Here is a 22468-nt window from a genome sequence, read left to right on the forward strand (position 1 = left end):
GCTGGCTCTGTACGGTTACACAGTGAGTGACCCTTATGCTGCTGAATAAACACTGACTCTGTACAGTTACACACTGAGTGACCCTTACTCTGCTTAATAAACTGTGACTCTGTACAGTTCCACAGTGAGTGACCGTTACACTGTTGAATAAACACTGACTCTGTACGGTTACACAGTGAGTGACCGTTACACTGTTGAATAAACACTGACTCTGTACAGTTACACAGTGAGTGACCCTTACCCTGCTGAATAAACACTAATTCTGTACAGTTACACAGTGAGTGACTCTTACCCTGTTGAAAAGACATTGTCTCTTTGCCGTTCCACAGTGAGTGACCCTTACCCTGCTGAATAAAACTGACTCTGTACGGTTACACAGTGAGTGACCCTTACCCTGCTGAATAAAACTGACTCTGTACAGTTACACAGTGAGTGACCCTTACCCTACTGAATAAACCCTGACTCTGTACAGTTACACAGTGAGTGACTCTTACCCTGCTTAATAAACACTGACTCTGTCCAGTTAAACAGCAAGTGACCCTTACCCTGCAGAATAAACACTGACTCTGTGCAGATCCACAGTGATTAACCCTTCCCCTGCTGAATAAACACTGACTCTGTACAGTTACACAGTGAGTGACCCTTACCCTACTGAATAAACCCTGACTCTGTGTAGTTACACAGTGAGTGACTCTTACCCTGCTTAATAAACACTGACTCTGTCCAGTTAAACAGCAAGTGACCCTTACCCTGCAGAATCAACACTGACTCTGTGCAGATCCACAGTGATTAACCCTTCCCCTGCTGAATAAACCCTGACTCTGTACAGTTACACAGTGAGTGACTCTTACCCTGCTTAATAAACACTGACTCTGTCCAGTTAAACAGCAAGTGACCCTTACCCTGCAGAATCAACACTGACTCTGTGCAGATCCACAGTGATTAACCCTTCCCCTGCTGAATAAACCCTGACTCTGTACAGTTACACAGTGAGTGACCCTGACCCTGCTGAATAAACACTGACTCTGTGTGGTTACACAGTGAGTTACCATTACCCTGATGAATAAACCCTGACTCTGTCCAGTTAAACAGCAAGTGACCCTTACACTGCTGAATAAAACTGACTCTGTTCGGTTACACAGTAAGTGACACTTACCCTGCTGAATAAACCCTGACTCTGTACGGTTACACAGTGAGTGACCCTTACTCTGCTTAATAAACATTGACTCTGTACAGTTACACAGTGAGTGACCCTCACTGTGATGAATAAACACTGTCTCTGTGCAGATCCACAGTGATTAACCCGTACCCTGTTGAATAAACGCTGGCTCTGTACGGTTACACAGTGAGTGACCCTTATGCTGCTGAATAAACACTGACTCTGTACAGTTACACACTGAGTGACCCTTACTCTGCTTAATAAACTGTGACTCTGTACAGTTCCACAGTGAGTGACCGTTACACTGTTGAATAAACACTGACTCTGTACGGTTACACAGTGAGTGACCGTTACACTGTTGAATAAACACTGACTCTGTACAGTTACACAGTGAGTGACCCTTACCCTGCTGAATAAACACTAATTCTGTACAGTTACACAGTGAGTGACTCTTACCCTGTTGAAAAGACATTGTCTCTTTGCCGTTCCACAGTGAGTGACCCTTACCCTGCTGAATAAAACTGACTCTGTACGGTTACACAGTGAGTGACCCTTACCCTGCTGAATAAACTCTGACTTTGTACAGTTATACAGTTAGTGACCCTTACCCGGCAGAATAAACACTGACTCTGTACAGTTACATAGTGAGTGACCCTTACCTTACAGAATAACCACTGCCTCTGTACATTTATACAGTGACCTTTACCCTGCTGAATAAACCCTGACCCTGTACAGTTACATAGTGACCCTTACGCTGCTGAATAAACACTGACTCTGTACAGTTACCAAATTAGTGAATGTATTTCTGCTAAATAAACACTGACTTTGTATGGTTACACAGTGAGTGACCCTTATCCTGCTGAATAAACACTGACTCTGTACAGTTACACAGTGAGTGACCCTTATTCTGCTGAATAAACTTTCACTCTGAATAGTGACAGTGTAAGACACCCTAAATCTGCCATATTTACCTCACTGGGCTATTTCAAAGAACAAAGAAAAAACAATATAGCACAAGAACAGGCCCTTTGGCTCTCAATTCCTTTGCTGATACATTTTACCCTTTCATGCTAAAACTATCTTCAGTTTTAGGATCTATATCCCTTTATTCCCTTCCGATTCATAAATGTATGCAGGTGCATCTTGAATGCTGCTCTTGTGTCTGCTTCCACAACCTCCACTGGCAACATGTTGCAGGCGCTCATCATCCTTTGTGTGAAAAACCTACATCGCACATCTCTTTTAAACTTCCGTCCTTACACCTTGAACCTGTGTCCCCTAGTAACTGACCTCTCCACCATAGGAAAAAGCCTCATAGTTTCCACTCTCTCCATGCCATTCACGATCTTATAAACTTCTATCTGGTCGCCCCTCAACCTCCTGAGATCCAGTGAAAACAAACCCAGTCTATGTACCCTTTCATCATAGCTAAAATCCCCATATAATAGGCAGGATCCTGGTAAACCTTTTCTGCTCCCTCTCCAAAGCATCCACATCCTTCTGGTAGTGTGGTGACCAGAACTGTATGCAATATTCCATGTATTGCCTAACTAAACTTTTATAAAACTGCAGCGTAACTTGTCTATTTTTACTCAATGCCCCTTTCAATGAAGGCAAACATGCCATAGGCTTTTATTACTCCCTTATCTACCTGTGCTGCCACCTTCAGTGATCTGTAGACCTGAACACCCAGCTCCCTGCGAATCAATGCTCCTAAGGGTTCTGTCATTCACTTTATAATTTCCATCTGTACTTGACTTTCCAAAATACATCACTTAACATTTGTCCAGATTAAACTCCACCTGCCATTTTTCTGCCCATGCCTCCAAATGATCTATTTCCTGCTGTACCCTCTGACAATCCACCTATCTGCAACTCCACCAATCTTCGTATCATCCTCAAACTTCCTAATTTGAACAGCGGCGTTTTCCTCCAAATCATTTATGGAGGTCACTAACAGCAGACATTATCGAATAACATTTCTGTGTTTTTCTTAAGGAGTTTGATCCTGAGGAGTTTTATCATTTGCTGGAAGCAGCAGAGGGTCATGCAAAAATTGGGCAAGGAATAAAGACTGATATCCCAAGGTACATCATCAGTCAGCTGGGTCTGACAAAGGACCCATTCCAAGGTAATAATGCGGAATTCAACCAATGATCGGATATTTAATAATGAAGTTTTCCAACAATCTCTATTTAATTCTTTTTCACCTATTTGCCACTGTGTCCATCATTACATATACAGACCTTCCAGTTAATGTCAGAACTGATGTATTTCATCTCAGTTTTGTTCACGCAGGAATTGTTCCATTGGATGATGAAGACACAATCTCTCCGCAGAAATCAGATTCTCAGGATGTGAGCACATTTTTTGTTTCTTTTAGTAATAAGCCTTTGATGCTATGCAACCTTGGTGTGCCAATAGAGGGAAAAGTACATTGCAAGGGAAAACAATGTGAGGGTCGGAAGGGTATACTTTGAAAAACACTTTAGAGACTGCAGCAAATATGGTAAACCAAACTCCCCCCCAGAGTAATCCAAGTGCATGGATTATCAGGGTCAGTGCTGAGAGAGTACTGCACTGTTGGAGGGTCAGTGCTGAGAGAGTACTGCACTGTTGGAGGGTCAGTGCTGAGAGAGTACTGCACTGTTGGAGGGTCAGTGCTGAGAGAGTACTGCACTGTTGGAGGGTCAGTGCTGAGAGAGTGCTGCACTGTTGGAGGGTCAGTGCTGAGAGAGTACTGCACTGTGGGATGGTCAGTGCTGAGAGAGTACTGCACTGTGGGAGGGTCAGTGCTGAGAGAGTACTGCACTGTTGGAGGGTCAGTGCTGAGAGAGTACTGCACTGTTGGAGGGTCAGTGCTGAGAGAGTACTGCACTGTTGGATGGTCAGTGCTGAGAGAGTACTGCACTGTTGGAGGGTCAGTGCTGAGAGAGTACTGCACTGTTGGAGGGTCAGTGCTGAGAGAGTACTGCACTGTTGGATGGTCAGTGCTGAGAGAGTACTGCACTGTGGGATGGTCAGTGCTGAGAGAGTACTGCACTGTGGGAGGGTCAGTGCTGAGAGAGTACTGCACTGTGGGAGGGTCAGTGCTGAGGGAGTACTGCACTGTGGGAGGGTCAGTGCTGAGAGAGTACTGCACTGTGGGATGGTCAGTGCTGAGGGAGTACTGCACTGTGGGAGGGTCAGTGCTGAGAGAGTACTGCACTGTGGGATGGTCAGTGCTGAGAGAGTACTGCACTGTGGGATGGTCAGTGCTGAGGGAGTACTGCACTGTGGGAGGGTCAGTGCTGAGAGAGTACTGCACTGTGGGATGGTCAGTGCTGAGAGAGTACTGCACTGTTGGAGGGTCAGTGCTCATGCCGTGGCACACTGTCAGAGGTTCAGTACTGTGGGAGTGCCACACTCTTGAAAGGTCAGTGCTGGGAGGGTGTCGCACAGTCAGAGGGACAGTGCTGAGAGACTGTTGCACTGTTGGAGAGTCAGTTCTGAGACGGTGCTGCATTGTTGGAGGGTCAGTGCTGAGGGAGCACCGCACTGTTGGAGGATCAGTATTAGATTCAGTGTTAGAATCCTTACAGTATGGAAACAAGCTCTTTGGCCCAACAAGTCCACACTGACCCTCCGAAGAGTAATCCACTCAGATCCATTCCCCTACATTTACCTCCAACTAATGTAACTCGCACTATGGGTGATTTAGCATGGCCAATTCACCTAACCTGCATATCTTTGGATTGTGGGAGGAAACTAGAGCACCCAGAGGAAACTCACACAGACACAGGGAGAATATGCAAACTTCACACAGACAGTCAGCCAGGGTGGAGAATCAGTGCTGACGGAGCACTGCTCTGTTGGAGGCTCAGTGCCGAGGGAGCACTGCACTGTTGGAGAGTTAGTGCTGAGGAAGCGCCACAGTGTCGGAGGGTCAGTGCTAAGGGAGTGCTGTACTGTTGATGAGTCAGTACTGAGGGAGTGCTACACTGTCAGAGGGTCAGTGCTGAAAGAATGCCACATATCAGAGGGTCAGGGCTGAGGGACTGCTGCACTGTCAGAGATTCATTGCTGAGGGAGTGTTGCGCTGTCAGAGGGTCAGTGCTGAGGGGGTGCTGCACTGTCAGAGGTTCAGTACTGATGGTGTGCCACACTGTCTGAGGGTCAGTACTGAGGGACTGCTGCACTATTGGCAGGTCAGTACTGAGGGAGTGCTGCATTGTCGGAGAGTCAGTACTGAGGGAGTGATGCATTGTCGGAGAGTCAGTACTGAGGGAGTGACATACTGTCGGAGAGTCAGTACTGAGGGAGTGCTGCACTGTCGGAGAGTCAGTACTGAGGGAGTGCTGCACTATCGGAGAGTCAGTACTGAGGGAGTGATGCATTGTCAGAGAGTCAGTACTGAGGGAGTGACATACTGTCGGAGAGTCAGTACTGAGGGAGTGCTGCACTGTCGGAGAGTCAGTACTGAGAGAGTGCTGCATTGTCAGAGAGTCAGTACTGAGGGAGTGCTGCACTATCGGAGAGTCAGTACTGAGGGAGTGCTGCACTGTCGGAGAGTTAGTACTGAGGGAGTGCTGCACTATCGGAGAGTCAGTACTGAGGGAGTGCTGCACTGTCGGAGAGTTAGTACTGAGGGAGTGCTGCTTTGTTGGAGAGTCAGTACTGAGGGAGTGCTGCACTATCGGAGAGTCAGTACTGAGGGAGTGCTGCACTGTCGGAGAGTTAGTACTGAGGGAGTGCTGCACTGTCGGAGAGTTAGTACTGAGGGAGTGCTGCACTGTCGGAGAGTCAGTAGTAAGGGAGTGCCACACTGTCAGAGGGTCAGTACTGCGGGAGTGCTGCACTGTCGGAGAGTCAGTACTGAGGGAGTGCTGCACTGTCGGAGAGTTAGTACTGAGGGAGTGCTGCACTGTCGGAGAGTTAGTACTGAGGGAGTGCTGCACTGTCGGAGAGTCAGTAGTAAGGGAGTGCCACATTGTCAGAGGGTCAGTACTGCGGGAGTGCTGCACTGTCGGAGAGTCAGTACTGAGGGAGTGCTGCACTGTCGGAGAGTCAGTACTGAGGGAGTGCTGCATTGTCGGAGGGTCAGTACTGAGGGAGTGCTGCACTGTCGGAGAGTCAGTACTGAGGGAGTGCTGCATTGTCTGAGAGTCAGTACTGAGGGAGTGCTGCACTGTCAGAGAGTCAGTAGTAAGGGAGTGCTGCATTGTCGGAGAGTCAGTACTGATCCTTTGGCACCTATGGAAAAAGCTTTTAAGATCCCCATTCTCTGGGTCAGTATTAATTTTTCACCAAAGCATTTGCAGCATTATCTGCTGATTGCTCAGATTCCTTGGTGTGGGAGTATATGGTGCTTAGCTAATATATCCTACATTTTAGCCACGGCTACATTTCCTTTTGATCAGCACAGGTACATTCTTTGCAATATCCTGAGGTCTGGAAAGACAACAATATGAGATGAGGGGCAACAGGACAGGGTGAGGGGTAAGAGAAAAAGAGAGGACAGTGAATTGCAGACAGAAGGCACTGGTTTTGTGGCAGTACGAATTCTCTTCAGTTCTAGTTTGCTGAATTGCTCAAGCTCTGATAAGGACAGAATCATCATTTCTTATGCAATGAATATTGTTTTACTAGAGTCGAGCAGCATCAATTCCACGTCCAAAACCTGGTGAGAATGATTTTGAGACAATTAAATTGATCAGTAATGGAGCATATGGGTAGGTCAATTCATTTGAAATCGTTTCCATTGAAAAGTTGCAGTGAGGTGGAATAAAGGAACCATTTTAACCAGCTGTCTGTGTTCCCAGAGCAGTGTATCTTGTCCGGCACATAGAAACAAGGCAACGATTTGCTATGAAGAAGGTTAACAAACACAACCTGATCCTGAGAAATCAAATCCAGCAGATGTTTGTCGAGCGTGACATCCTGACATTCGCTGAGAATCCATTTGTTGTCAGTATGTATTGTTCCTTTGAGACCAGGCGCCACCTCTGCATGGTGATGGAATATGTAGAAGGTAAGGATTGAGAATTGCAAACAGCAAAGAGCCCAAGTGGCTGGTGGATCGGCTCCAGCTCTCAAGTCATTTGCCGTTATTGTGATCTCATGTCTGGGAATATAACTGGACATTGGAGTGATACTCATCATGAATTGTCTATTTTGTTGTGGACTTTCAATGTTATTGAAGCTCATTGGCCACAGCACTGGGATTATGAACAGACCCAACACTCCTGTACTCAATTTCAAAATCACAGGTTTATTAACAGTGGAGAAAGAAAGAAAGTGTTGGCTATCCAAGTGAGCAGTTGATTTAATGCCATTTTCTTTGTTTTCAAAAAAGCTTGTAATTCCTGTCTGAAAGCTTCAATTAAACCTCCCGTTACCACACTCTCAGACAGGGTATTCCACAGCCTAACCACTTTATGTTTATTTTCATTTCACTATTTTTTTCTTTTGCGAATTACTTTATGCCTTCTCTTCCCAATCCTTCTGCCAATAGAAACATTTCCCCACACCATCTATCCTCTCAGCTGTCATGATTATCAATACCTTGATCAGCTATCCTCCCACTATTCTTCAAGGAAAACTGTTCCAACTTCAATTTATCTTCAACTGAAGTTCCTCATCTCCAAAATCATCATGGTGAACTTTCTGTACGTTCTCTCCAATTTCATCTCATCCTTTCTATCTGTGTTGCCCAGAAATGAATGCAATACCCCAGCTGAAACTGAGCTCGTGTCTTATACAAATTGATCCAAACCGCCCTGCTCTTCTCATTAATGTCCCTTTTAAGAAAGTTCAGCATCCTGCACTGTTTAATAATCATTCTCTTGCCATGTTCTGCTGCCTTCAGTAATTGATGCATATATATTCCCACATACATACTGCTCCTGGCCACACCCCCCCATGTTAAGGTTTTGAATGAGCTGAAAACTGGAATGAATCTGTACAATAATGGGCCCTGTGTATTAAATACAGTCACAGGCTCGTCGCATTAAAAGCAATGGTGGGAAATGTGGAGGAACCAGGCAATCCAGTATGGATTAACAGGATGCACCATTGCCGGGGATTGGTTTGGAGTAACAGGGCAATGCCAGTGCAGTAGATGAAAGCACAGGAATGCTGGCGTGATTTCATTGGAGAACACTAGGTTAACTGGGAAACAGTGTGTTAATTTTGCGTAATGTAAAGATAGTCATGGGGATTTATTTGAACATATAAAAGGAGAGACTGACGGACAGTAGGAATGGTTGATTCAGGAGGGAGTTGCTTATGATTTTTACTCTAACCAGTACAAGACTGAGTGGAGAGTAGTACCATTATCCTCCTTTACTAACTCTCTATCGACCGTAACACCGATTCAATGGAACAACAAAAGCTGGTTTGGTGTAACTTGCAAACACCAATGTGGTGTCACATGGCAGGGGAATGCTGGGAATACAAAGGATGTATCTTAGTGGATGTTTTGAATTTATGATTGTAACTGAAAATTACTGTTTCTTTCAGACTCTTTGAGGCCTAAGGTTATTGCAGGACATGTATTAAGATTCTGACAAACTGCATTTTAAAAATTTGGCTGTAGCAACTGATGGAGGATTTTCACTATTCCCGCAATCTCTGTGGCTTAAACAATACCTGCTGATGTCTAAGTTACAGTGGGAGACCAGTGGAAGCTGCACATAAATTCCTCCCTCTCTGGACTCATAGAGCTGTACAGTACAGAAACAGACCCTTTGGTCCAATTTATCCGTGCTGACCAGATATCCTAAACTAATCTTGTCCCATTCGCCAGCATCCGCCCCATATCCCTCCAAACCCTTCCTATCCATATACCCATCCAGATGCCTTTTAAATGTTGTAATTGTACCAGCCTCCACCACTTCCTCTGGCAGGTAATTCCATACAAACACCACCCTCTGCATGAAAAATCTTTTCCCTCTCACCTTGAACCTGTGTCCTCTAGTTTTGGATTCCCCTGACCCTGGGGAAAAGACCTTGACTATTCACCCTATCCAGGCATCTCGTGATTTTGTAGACTTCTATAAAATCACCCCTCAGCCTCCGGTGCTCCGGGGAAAACAGCCCCAGCCTATCCAGCTTCTCTCTGTAACTCAAATCCTCCAACCCTGGCAACATCCTTGTAATTATTTTCTGAACCCTTTCAGTTTTCACAACATCCTTCCTATAGGAGGGAGACCAGAATTAAATGCAGTATTTCAAAAGTGGCCTGACCAATGTCCTGCACAGCCATCACATGGCCTCCCAACTCCTGTACTCAATGCACTGACGAATAAAGGCAAGTATACCAAACACCTTCTTCACTATCCTGTCTACCTGTAACTCCACTTCCAGGGAAATATGACCCTGCATCCCAAGGTCTCTGTTTGGCAACACTCCCCAGGACCTTACCATTAAGTGTATAAGTCCTGCCCTGATTTGCCTTTCCAAAATGCAGCACCTCACATTTATCTAAATTAAACTCCACCTGCCACACCTCGATCCATTGGCCCATCTGATCGAGGTTCTGTTGCACTCTGAGGTAACTCTCTTCGCTGTCCACTACACCACAAATTTCAGTGTCATGCGCACAGTTACTATCTATACCTCCTATATTCACATCCAAATCATTTATGTAAGTGACAAAAAGCAGTGGACCCAGCACTAATCCTTGTGGTACACCGCTGGCCACAGGTGTCTAGTCTGTAAAGCAGCCTTCCACCACCTTCTGTCTCCTACCTTTGAGCCAAAATTGTATCCAAATAGCTAGTTCTCCCTGTACTCTATGTGTTCTAATGTTACCAACCAATTTACTGTGCAGAACCTTGTCAAAAGCCTTGCTGAACACCATATAGACAATGTGCACCATTCTGCCTTCATCAATCCTCTTTGTCACTTCTTCAAAAATCTCAATCAATTCAGTGAAACATGAACAGTACAGATGGATCTTTTCCAGTCTATTTTCAGGACTGTGTGAGGACTGAGCGCTGAAAAAATGAACTGACTCCATTGTATTTTCCATTGCATTTGTATTTGCAGCTTTTACACATCTGATTCACATAATATGCAGCAGGCAGAATTTGAGGCAAAGTTATTAGAGGTTTAGAGTGAAGAATGTTGTGCTGGGAAAGCACAACAGGTCAAGCAGCATCTGAGGAGCAAGAAAATCAATATTTTGGGCATAAGCCCTTCATCAGGAATCCTGCTGACCTGCTGTGCTTTTCCAACACTACATTTTCGACTGAGCTCCAGCATCTGCAGTCCTCACTTTCTCCTTATTAGAAGTTTATAAAATCATGAGGGGCATGGATAAGAGAGTCCATAACTAGAGGGCATGGGGTTAAAGTGAGAGGGGGAAGAATAAAAAGGGACCTAAAGGGCAACATTTTCACACACACAGGGTGGTGCATGTATGGAATGAGCTACCAGAGGAAGTGGTGGAGACTAGTACAATCCCAACACTTAAAAGGCATCTGGATGAGTGTATGAACAGGAAGGATTTAGAAGGTTATGGACCAAGTGCTGGCAAATGGGGCTAGACTAATTTAGGATATCTGGTTGGAATGGATGAGTTGGACCGAAGGGTCTGTTTCCACTCTCTATGGCTCAATGACTCCATTATAGAACAGAAGCCCAACATCTGGTTAAAAAGGTTGGTTTTGAAGGAGGAGAGAGAAAAGAAGATGGAAGGGTTCAAGGGAGCAACTCCAGAGCTTCAGACCAGGGCAGGTTGCTGATGGGGAAATGATGAATATTAGGTTATACATGCTGGGTTTGACTGATTCTCCCTCCCACTTTGTGTGTGTTCAGGTGGCGACTGTGCCAATCTCCTGAGGAATATTGGTCCCTTGCCAGTTGACATGACCAGGATGTACTTTGCAGAAACAGTTCTGGCATTAGAATATCTCCATAACTATGGCATTGTGCATCGGGACCTCAAACCAGACAAGTAAGGAACGTCACAGAATTTGAAATATCATCTTGCACCAAAGAACCATAAAAATGTCAGGAAATTTGTTAAATAAAAGAAACTTAAATGGTTTGTACTTAATGCATGAAGCATTATGGAAATGGTCAATGAACTGAGGATAAAAATTGAGGTAATGAATGTGAACTCATAGCCATTACGCAAACATGGTTACAAGGAGAACAAAATTGGGAGCTTAACATTCGGGGATATTTGACCTTTCAGAAAGACAGGAAGGATGGAAAAGGTGGTGGGATAATACTGTTAATAGAGGGTTCAATTGAGAACAGTTGTGGGAAATAGTCTCAGCTCAGATGATATAGAGTCCATTCAGTAGAGATAAAGAAGACATTGTTAACAATAGTATACAGGTTCCCGAACAGTGCAGACACTGTAGGAAAGACTATTTAAAAAAAGACCAATAATAGGAGCATGTAAAAAGAATAGAGCAATAACTTTAGTGACTTTAATCTTCATGTTAATTGGGTTAATCACATTGGAAAGGGTAGGCATGACAACAAATTCATAGAGTGCAGTAGGGAACAGTTCCTAGAGCGATATGTCAAGGAGCCAACCAGGTAATGGGTAATGAGACAGGTTTAATAAATGACCTCAGAGTAAAAGATCCCCGAGGAAGTAGTGACCATAACATCATTGAATTTAGTATACCATTTGAGAGTGAGGACTTTGGACCAGAAACAACTGTTTAACTGAAAGAAAGGGAATTATAGTGAAACAAGGATAGTGTTAGCTAAGATGAATGAGCAGATAAATTAGCAGAAACGGCAGTATGTAAGCAGTGGCAGACATAAAGGAGGTAATTCATGACTCTCAGCAAACATACATCCCAGTGAGAAGGAAGGATTCTAAAAGAGAGATAAACCAACTAATGTACGCAGTATGTGAAATAAGGTAAATAAGCTAGTGGTACAGATTGAAATTGACAGGTATGATGCAGTGTGCATCACAGAGGGGTATATCTGCAAGGGTTCAGGACTGGGAGCTAACTATCCAACGATGATTTGAGGGATGCAAATGCTGTTCCTTACTGGATGATTGGAGTGAAGTGAATGTTGTTCCTCGGTTCAAGAAAGGCAATAGGGAAATCCCTGTGAATTACAGATCAGTCAGTCTGACATCTGTGGCAAGCAAGATACTGGAAAGGATTCTGAGAGATAGAATTTATGACTACTTACAAAAACATAGTTTGATTAAAGATAGTCAGCATGACCTTTTGAGGGGCAGATCATGACTCACAAGCCTTACTGAGTTCTTTGAGGATGTGATGAGACAAGTTGACGAAGGTCGAGCAGTGGATGTGGTGTATGTGGATTTCAGTAAGGGACTTGATAAGATTTTCCACAGCAAGCACATTCAGAAAGTTAGGAGGTATAGGATACAGGAAAATTTAGCTGTCTGGATACAGAATTGGCTGGCCAAAAGAAGACAGTGAGTGGTAGTGGATGGAAAGTTTTCCGCCTGGACATCGGTGACCAGTGGTGTCCTGCAGGGATCTGTTCTTAGTTCTCTGCTCTTTGAAGTTTTTATAAATGCCTTGGATGAAGAAGTGGAAGGGTGGTTTAGTAGATTTACTGAAGACACAAAGATCGGTGGTGTTGTAGATAGTGTCGAGGGCTACTGCAGGCTGCAACAAGACATTGACAGGATACAGAGCTGGGCTGAGAAGTGGCAGATGGAATTCATCCTGGATAAATGCCAAGTGATTCATTTTGGAAAGTTGAATTTGAATACAGAATACAGGGTTAAAGACAGGATTCTTGGCAGTATGGAGAACAGAGGGATCTTAGGGTCCATGCACATTGATCAAAGTTGCCACCCAAATTAATAAGGTTGTTAAGAAGGAACATGTGTTTTGGCTTTCATTAAGCGGGATTGAGTTAAAAAACCATGAGGTTTTGTTGCAGCTTTATAAAACCCTGGTTAGACCACACTTGGAATATTGTGTTCAGTTCTGGTCGCCTCATTAGAGGGGATGCAGAGGAGATTTATCAGGAGGATACCTGGATTGGAGGGCTTGTCTTATGAAGAGAGGTTGAGTGAGCTAGAGCTTTTCACACTGGAGAGAAGAAGGAAGAGAGGCAGCTTGATAGAGGTATAGATTATGAGAGCTACAGATAGAGTAGATCATCAGAGACTTTTCTCCAGGGCAGAAATGGCTGTCACGAAGGGTCATAATTTTAAGGTGATTGGAGGAAGGTATAAGGGAGATGTCAGAGGTAGGTTCTTTATGCAGAGAGTGATGAGAGTGTGGAATGCACTCCCAGCAGTGGTAGTAGAGCCTGAGACATTAGGGACATTTAAGTGACTGCTAGACAAGCACAAGGATGGCAGTAAGTTGAGGGGTGTGTGGGTTAGGTTGATCTTAGATTAAAATAAATATTTGGCACAACATCGTGGGCAGAAGGGCCTGTACTGTGCTGTACTGTTATATGTTCTATATTCTATGATAAACATCCTCTCAAAATGACAGGCAGGTGGCAAGGGAATAGGGTTGCCTTATTAGTAAGAAATGAAATTAAATTAAATCAATAGCGAGAAATGAAGTAGGGTGAAATGATGTAGAATAGGCGTGGGTACAGATGAGAAACCACAAAGTTTAAAATATCGTAGTGAGAGTTATGTCCAAGCCTCCAAACGGTAGTCAGGATTTGGGGCATAAGACACACTGGGAGATAGAAAAGGTGTGTAAGAAAGGCAAGGTTACAGTGGTCATGGGGGATTTCAATATGTAGATGGACTGGGAAAATTAGGTTGGTGTGGATCACAAGAAAAGGCATTTGTATTTTGTCTATGAAACGGCATTTTGGAGCAGCTTGTAGTGCAGTTCACTAGGTAACAGGCAATATTGGATTTAGGGATGTGCAATGAGACAGGCTTGATAAGGGAGATTAAGATAAAGGCATCCTCAGGAGGCATAATATGGTAGAATTTACTCTGCAATTTGAGAGGGAGTAGGTGGAAACTGACATAGCAGTATTACAGCTGAATAAAGGCAACCACAGGGGCATGAGGGAGGAGTTGAAGCATACTAAAGGGAGGATGAGGCAAACATGGCTGACCAGGGAAGTCAGGGACAGCACAGCAGCAAAAGAAAAAATATGTAATGTGACAAAGGGCAGTGAGAAGCCAGAGGATTGGAAAGCCAGTAAAGACCAACAGAAGACAACGGGAAAGGAAATAAGAATAAATATGTGGGTAAGCTTGCCAGTAAAATAAAAGAAGATTGCAAAAGTTTCCTTAGATATATAAAGGGCAAAAGAGAGGCAAGAGTGAACAGTGGAACACTGGAAAATAATGCTGGAGAAGTAATAGTGGGGAATAAAGATGTGGCTGAGGAACTGAATAAGCACTTTGTGTCAGTCTTCCAGGTGGAAGACATAAGTAACATCCCAAACATTCAAGAGAGTTGGGGGCAGAGGTGAAGATGGTGGCTATTACCAAGATGATATCAAGGGTAGCATAGTGGCTCAGTGGTTAGCACTGCTGCCTCATTGCTTCAGGCACCCGTGTCAATTCCAGCCCTGGGCGACTGTCTGTCTGGAGTTTGCACATTCTCTTCGTGTCTGTGTGGGTTTCCTCCGGGGTGTTCTGGTTTCCTCTCGCAATGCAACGATGTGCAGATTAGGTGAATTAACTTTACTAAATTGTCCATAGTGTTCAGGAATGTGTAGGTTATGTGTATTGATCCGGGGTAAATGTAGGGACTGGTTACTCTTTGGAGGGTCGGTGTGGACTTGTTAGACCGAAGGGCCTGTTTCCACACTGTAGAGATTCTATTCTATTAGTTGGTGCTGGAAAAACTGAAAGTCTCAAGGTGGATAAATAACCTAGACCAGATGGAGTATACCCAAGAATTCTGATCGCTGAATAGATAGTGGAGGTGTTAGTGGTGATATTTTAGGAATCACTGGAGTCAGGGAGCATCCCAAATGACTGCAAAATCGCTAATGTAATTACCCTGTTGAAGAAGAGAGTAAGGCAAAAGGTGGGAAATTATAGAGCGATTAGTCTGACCTCGATCATTAATTTTGGAGTCCATTCTGAATATATGGATGTGCATAGTAAAATAGGGTGAAGTCAGCATGGTTTCATCAAGGAAGGTCATGCCTGACAAATTTGTTAGAATTCTTTGAGGAGGTAATGAGCAGGTTAGATCAAGGAGAGCCAATGGATGTTATCTATCTGGATTTCCAGAAGGTCTTTGACAAGATGGCACACAGGAGGCTCCTCAGTAAGATAAGGACCCATGGTATCAGGCAAGGTGCTACCATGGATAGAAATCTGGCTGGCCGGCAGAAAGCAGTGAGTGTCTATAAAAGGTTCCTTCTCAGGGCAGCAATACAAGCGGTATTTCACAAAAGTCAGTGTTGGAAGCACAACCTTATACTTCATACAATAATGATTTAGATGAAGTAACTGAGGACATTCTGGCTAAGTTTGCAGATGATACAAAAGTAGGTGGAGGGATAGGTAGTTTGAAGAAGAAGAAGAGGCTGCTGAAAGATTTGGACAGGTTAGGAAAGTGTGCAAAGAAGTGGCATGTGGAATACAGTGTGGGAAAGTGTGAGGTCATGCACTTTGGTTGGAATAATAGAGGTGTAGACTATTTTCTAAATGGGGAGAAAATTCAGAAGTCTGAAGTGCAAAGGACTTGGGATTTCTAGTCCAGGATTCTCTCAAGGTAAACTTGCAGATTCAATCAGTACTTATGAAGACAACATAATGTTGGCATTTATTTTGAGAGGACTAAAATATAAAAGCAAGAATGTACTTCTGAGACTTTATAAAGCTCTGGTCAGACCACATTTTGAGTATAGAGAGCAATTTTGGGCCCCATACCTAAGGAAGGATGTACTGGCTCTGGAGCAGATCCAGAGGACACTTATGAGAATGATCCAAGGAATGAAAGGCTTAATGTATGAGGAATGTTTGAGGACTCTGGGTCTATACTCGATGGAGTTTAGAAGGATGAGTGGTAGATCTAATTGAAACTTACAGAATACATGAATAGCCTGGACAATGTGGACATTGGGAAGGTGTTTCCTTTGGCAGGAGAGACTAGACCTGAGAGGACAGCCTTAGAGTGAAGGGAAGATCCTTTAGAGTGGAGATAAAGAGGACAGCTCCAGAGTGGCGAGGAGAGAAGGAGCGGTGAAGCGAGGGCTGCCAAGAAGGGTGAGTTTTCCCGCATTAAAAGGGACTTACCTTGAGAGTCGGGCCTCCATTTGCCGAGAGGTGCAAGGGAGGAGTGAAGGACTTCTGGGAAGTCATATATCTGTGTGGTCGTGTTACCCGAAACACTACTCGGGTAGTGTCTCCCACCCATCCTCCTCCTCTAACCAAAAAAAAATGACCTGTGCGCCAGATTGGTAAGGTAACAAGTTTTTTATTATTCCTTATTTTTTCAACAGTCTCTTTAGGAATTTAGAATAATGGGAATGGAGGTTAGGGCAGTTGAATGTTCCTCCGGCAGAATGTTGGAGGTAAGGGTCACCACTAGTGACCCTGCTGACTACGTCTGTGGGAAGTGCACCCAACTTCAGCTCCTCGAAAACTGCGTTAGGGAACTGGAGCTGGAGCTGGATGAACTTCGGATCATTCGGGAGGCAGAGGGGGTTATTGAGAGGAGTTACAGGGAGATAGTCACTTCTCAGATACAAGAAAAAGGCAAGTGAGTTACAGTCAGGGGACGGAAAGGGAACCGGCAGACAGTGCAGGGATCCCCTGTGGCCATTCCCCTCAACAATAAGTATACCGTTTTGGATACTGTTGGGGGGGATGACTTACCAGGGGAAAGCAGTTGGGCACAGGGCTCTGGTACAGAGTCTGTCCCTGCTGCTCAGAAGGAAAGGGGGAAGAGGAGCAGAGCAGTAGTCACTGGGGACTCCACAGTTAGGGGGACAGATCGGAAGTTCTGTGGGGACGAGAGAGACTCACAGTTGGTATGTTGCCTCCCAGGTGCCAGAGTTCGTGATGTCTCTGATTGTGTTTTTGGGATCCTTAAGGGGGAAGGGGAGCAGCCCTAAGTCATGGTCCACATAGGCATCAATGACATTGGTAGGAAGAGAGATGGGGATTTAAGGCACACATTCAGGTAGCTAGGATGGAAGCTTAGAGCTAGGACGAACAGAGTTGTTGTCTCTGGTCTGTTGCCCGTGCCACGTGCTAGTGAGGCAAGGAATAGGGAGAGAGAGGAGTTGAACACATGGCTACAGGGATGGTGCAGGAGGGATAATTGGGACTCTTTTCTGGGGTAGGTGGGACCTCTAATAGCAGGATGGTCTTCATCTGAACCAGAGGGGTACCAATATCCTGGCGGGGGGAGGGAGGGGAGGGGGGGGGGAATTCGCTAAGACTATTGGGGTGGGTTTAAATTAATCCAGCAGGGGGATGGGAATTAAAATTGTAGTTTGAGTATGGAAAAAGTTGAGAGTAGGGAGGTCCGAAATCAAGTTTCAGGGACACAAGATGGCACCAGCAAGCAAGAAGTTGGTTTGAAGTGTGTCCACTTCATCGCCAGGAGCATCCGTTAAGGTCGGTGGAGTTGTGGATAGTGACGATGGATGTTGTGGGTTACAGAGAGACATAGATAAGCTGCAGAGCTGGGATGAGAGGTAGCAAATGGAGTTTAATGTGGACAAGTGTGAGGTGATTCACTTTGGTCGGTGTAACCGGAATGCAGAGTCCTGGGCTAATGGTAAGATTCTTGATAGTGTAGATGAGCAGAGAGATCTTGGTGTCCAGATACACAGATCCTTGAAAGTTGCTACCCAGGTTGACAGGGTTGTTAAGAAGGCATACAGTGTTTTAGCTTTTATTAATATAGGGATCGAGTTCCGGAACCATGAGGTTATGCTACAGCTGTACAAAGCTCTGGTACAGCCACACTTGGAGTATTGTGTACAGTCCTGGTCACCGCATTATAAGCAGGATGTGGAAGCTTTGGAAAGGGTGCAGAGGAGATTTACTAGGATGCTGCCTGGGATGGAGGGAAGGTCTTACGAGGAAAGGCTGAGGGACTTGAAGCTATTTTCGTTAGAGAGAAGAAGGTTGAGAAGTGACTTAATAGAGACATATAAGATAATCAGAGGGTTAGATAGAGTGGACAGGGAGAGCCTTTTTCCAAGAATGGTGACAGCGAGCACAAGGGGGCATAGCTTTAAATTGAGGGGTGATAGATATAGGACAGATGTCAGAGGTAGTTTCTTTACTCAGAGAGTAGTAAGGGTATGGAATGCTTTGCCTGCAACGGTAATAGATTTGCCAACTTTAAGTACATTTAAGTCGTCATTGTACAAGCATATGGACGTACATGGAATAGTGTAGGTTAGTTGGGCTTCAGATTGGTATGACAGGTCGGCACAACATTGAGGGCCGACGGGCGTGTACTGCGCTGTAATGTTCTATGTTCTATGTTCTGTGTCTTCAGCTAGTGTGTTAAATCTATGGAATTCATTGCTACAGAAGGCTGAGGAGGCCAGGTCATTGAGTATATTTAAGACCAAGATAGATAGGTTCTTCATTGTCAAGGGGAAAAAGTGGGAGAAAGGGGTTGAGAAACTTATTAGCCACGATTGAATGGTAGAGCAGACTGGATGGACCAAATGACCTAATTTCTCTTCTGATGTTTTATGATCCCATGGGCTAACAAAGGAAGTTGAGGAAATTATTAAGTTGAAAGAAAAAACATATAAGAAGGCAAAAGTTAGTGATAGGCCTCAAGACTGGGATAAATTCAGAATCCAGCAAAGTGGGCTAAAAAAGATAATAAAGGTAAAGAACAATTCGGTACAGTACGGGAACAGGCCATCGGCCCACCAAGCCTGCACCGAGACATGATGCCGTTCTAAACGAAAATGTTTTACTTCTATGTGGTGCGTATCCCTCTATTCCCTGCCTACTAGGTATGTGTCAAGATACTTCTTAAACGTTGCGATTATACCCACCTCCACCACCTCCTCTGGCAGCGCATCCCAGGCACTCACCTCCCTCTGTGTAAAACAATTGCCTCTCACATCTCCTTTAAACTTTTCCCCTTTTACCTTAAGGCTATGTCCCCTAGTAATTGACATTTCTATCCTAAGAAAAAGACTCCAACGAGAATTGATAGTAAAATGTAGGATATGTAAGTTAGTTTGTTCTTAGAGTAGGATAAAAGGCCAGCACAACATCAAGGGCCATAGGACCTGTACTGTGCTGTACTGTTCTATGTTCTTTTTAAAACATGCAAGATTCTTAAGGGGACTTAACGAGACTCCCGAACATAGTATGTTGCCTCTCAGGTGCACGGGTCAGGGATGTCTCAGATCGGCTACAGCATATTCTGAAGGGGGAAGGTGAACAGCCAGCTGTTGTGGTGCATATAGTCACCAGTGATATAGCTAATAAATGGATGATATCCTACAAGCAGAATTTAGGGAGTTAGGGGCCAAGTTAAGAAGTAGGACCTGAGGTAGTAATCTCAGGATTGCTATCAGTGCCACGTACTAGTCAGAGTAGAAATGCAAGAATAATCAGGGTGAATGTGTGGCTTGAAAGATGGTGCAGGAGGGAGGGGTTCAGATTTTTGGGGAATTGGGACTGATTCTGGGGGAGGTGGGACTATTACAAATTGGACGTTCTGCACCTGAGCCAGATTGGAACCAATGTCCTCGGGGGTGCTTTTGCTAACGCAGTTGGGGAAGGTTTAAGCTAACGTGGCAGGGGGATGGGAACCAAATGAGGATGTTAGTGGACAGTAAGAAGGTAGTAACTAAACCCTGTAGGGAAATAAATAATGAAGTCAGCGTGACTAAAGGGAAAAGTAGGGAGGCAGCAGATGATGAACGCAAAGGGACTGGTTTTGTTTTAATGCAAGAAGTGCATTTTTTGCTAATCAAAGAGTGCATCACAGCTACAGAGATGAAGGTAGTTGAGGAAGGTCTGTCTACTCAGTCAGTATGCGTGGGAGTTAGGAACAGCAAAGGGATAGCCTCCACATTGGGGGTTTTCTACAGATCCCCTAAAAGCAGTAGGGAGATTGAAGAACACATAGGTGGGCCGATTCTGGAAAAATGCAGAAGTAGCAGGGTTGTTGTTATGGGTGACTTTAACTTTCCCAATATCGACTGGAACCTCCTGAGTGCAGATGGTTTGGATGGAGCCGTTTCTGTCAGGTGTGTTCAGGAGGGTTTCCTTATTCAGTATGTAGACAGGCCAACGAGGGGAGAGGTCATTTTGGATTTGGTGCTCAGCAATGAGCCGGGACAGGTGTCAGATCTCACGGTGGGAGAACACTTTGGTGACAGTGATCACAACTGCCTCACATTTACCACAGCCTTGGAGAGGGAAAGGAGCAGTTACCGAGGGAAGATATTTAATTGGGGAAAAGGAAATTATGACACTATCAGACAGGAGTTGGGAAGTACAGATTGGGAGCAATTGTTCCACAGAAAGGGCACAGCAGACATGTGGAGACTATTTAAGGAGCAGTTGTTGCGAGTGACACACAAATTTGTTCCTCTGAGACAGGTAAGAAGGGATAAGATTAAGGAACCTTGGATGATGAGAACAGAGGAGCTTCTTGTCAAAAGGAAGAAGGCAGTTTACATCAGGTGGAGGAAGCAAGGGTCTAGCACAGCTTTAGAGAATTACAGGCTTACTAGAAAGGAGCTCAGAAATGGACCGAGGAGAGTCAGGAGGGGGCAGGACAAAGGGTTGGCAAGAAGGATTAGGTAGAACCCAAAGCTATTTTACTCATATGTGAGGAATAAGAGAATAATCAGGGAGAAGGTTGGGCCGATCAGGGATAGCGTAGGGAACTTGTTTGTGGAGTCTGAGCAGATAGGGGAAGCCCTAAATAAGTTTTTTTGCTTCGGTTTTCACCAAGGAAAGGGACCTTGTTGTGAATGAGAACTTTGAGGAGCTGGGATACAGGCTTGAACAGATCAAGATTGATGAAGTTGATGTGCTAGAAATTTTGGCCAACATTAAGATTGATAAATCCCCAGGGCTAGACCAAATTTATCCCAGGCTGCTTCGGGAAGCGAGAAATGAGGTTGCTAAGCCACTGGCGAGGATCTTTGCCTTCTCACTCTCCACAAAGGAAGAATAAACTCAAATGCTGAATAAAGGATTAAAGACAGGATTCTTGGCAGTGTGGAGGAACAGAGGGATCTGGGTGTGCAAGTGCATAGATCCCTCAAAGTTGCCACCCAAGTGGATAGGGTTGTTAAGAAAGGATATGGTGTTTTGGCTTTCATTAACGGGGGGATCGAGTTTAAGAGTCATGAGGTTTTGCTACAGCTCTACAAGTCCCTGGTGAGACCACACTTGGAATATTGTGTTCAGTTCTGATTGCCCTACTATAGGAAAGATACAGAGGCTTTGGAGAGGGTGCAAAGAAGGTTTACCAGGAAACTGCCTGGGCTGGAGGGCTTGCCTTATGAAGAGAGGTTGAATAAGCTCGGACTTTTCTCTCTGGAGAGAAGAAGGAAGAGAGGAGACCTGATCGAGGTATACAAGATAGTGAGTGGAATAGATAGTGTCAATAGCCAGAGACTTTTCCCCAGGGCAGGATTGACTTGTACGAGGAGTCATAGTTTGAAGATATTAGGAGGAAGGTATAAAGGAGACGTCAGAGGTAGGTTCTTTATGCAGAGAGTTGTGAATGCATGGAATACGTTCCCAGCAGTGGTGGTGGAAGCAGAGTCATTAGGGACATTTAAGCATCTGCTAGACATACACATGGAGAACAGTGAGTTGAGGGGTGTGTAGGTTAAGTTATTATATTTTACATTAGGATTAATCCTCGGCACAACATCCTGGGCCAAAGGGCCTGTTCTGTGCTGACGTTTCTAAGTGTAACAGGTAAGGCATATGAACTTAGGGCTTGGATTAGTACCTGGGAGTATGATGGTATTGCTATGACTGAGTCTTGGTTAATGGAAAGGCAAGATTGGCAACTAAATATACAGATGCTTCAGGCAGGATAGAGAGAAAGGTAAAAGAGGTGGAGAGAGGATATCACAGCTGTGCTGAAGGAGGACACTATGGAGGACTCAAGCAGTGAGGCAATATGGGCAGAGCTCAGAAATAGGAAGGGTGCGGTAACAATGTTGGAACTGTACTACAGGCCTCCCAACAGCGAGCGTGAAATAAAAGTACAAACATATAAACAATTATGGAAATATGTACGAGCAACAGTGTGGCGGTCATGGGAGATTTTCATTTTCCCAACATTGACTTGGATTCACTTAATGTTAAAGGTTTAGATGGAGCAGAATTTATAAGGAGCATCCAGGAGGGTTTTATAGAGCAATATGTAAATAGTGCAACTCGGGAAGGGACCA

The 22468-nt window shown here is 44.6% G+C and overlaps 1 protein-coding gene across 4 annotated transcripts in view; it reads left to right on the forward strand.

The window, feature by feature from the left end:
- The window catches only part of mast3b (microtubule associated serine/threonine kinase 3b), a 301525-nt gene that overhangs the window by 189901 nt on the left and 89156 nt on the right, over positions 1-22468 (forward strand). For 3 of the 4 annotated variants that reach the window (XM_072594515.1, XM_072594514.1, XM_072594518.1), the window contains 5 exons: positions 3158-3290; positions 3458-3516; positions 6788-6870; positions 6961-7169; positions 10961-11099. In XM_072594515.1, the coding sequence (XP_072450616.1) occupies positions 3158-3290; positions 3458-3516; positions 6788-6870; positions 6961-7169; positions 10961-11099 (623 nt within the window). The remainder of the gene's footprint in view (positions 1-3157; positions 3291-3457; positions 3517-6787; positions 6871-6960; positions 7170-10960; positions 11100-22468) is intronic. The other variant, XM_072594517.1, reaches the window with a different exon arrangement.

This window comes from Chiloscyllium punctatum, chromosome 24, assembly GCF_047496795.1.
Source record: "Chiloscyllium punctatum isolate Juve2018m chromosome 24, sChiPun1.3, whole genome shotgun sequence".
NCBI classification, from domain to species: Eukaryota; Metazoa; Chordata; class Chondrichthyes; order Orectolobiformes; family Hemiscylliidae; genus Chiloscyllium; species Chiloscyllium punctatum.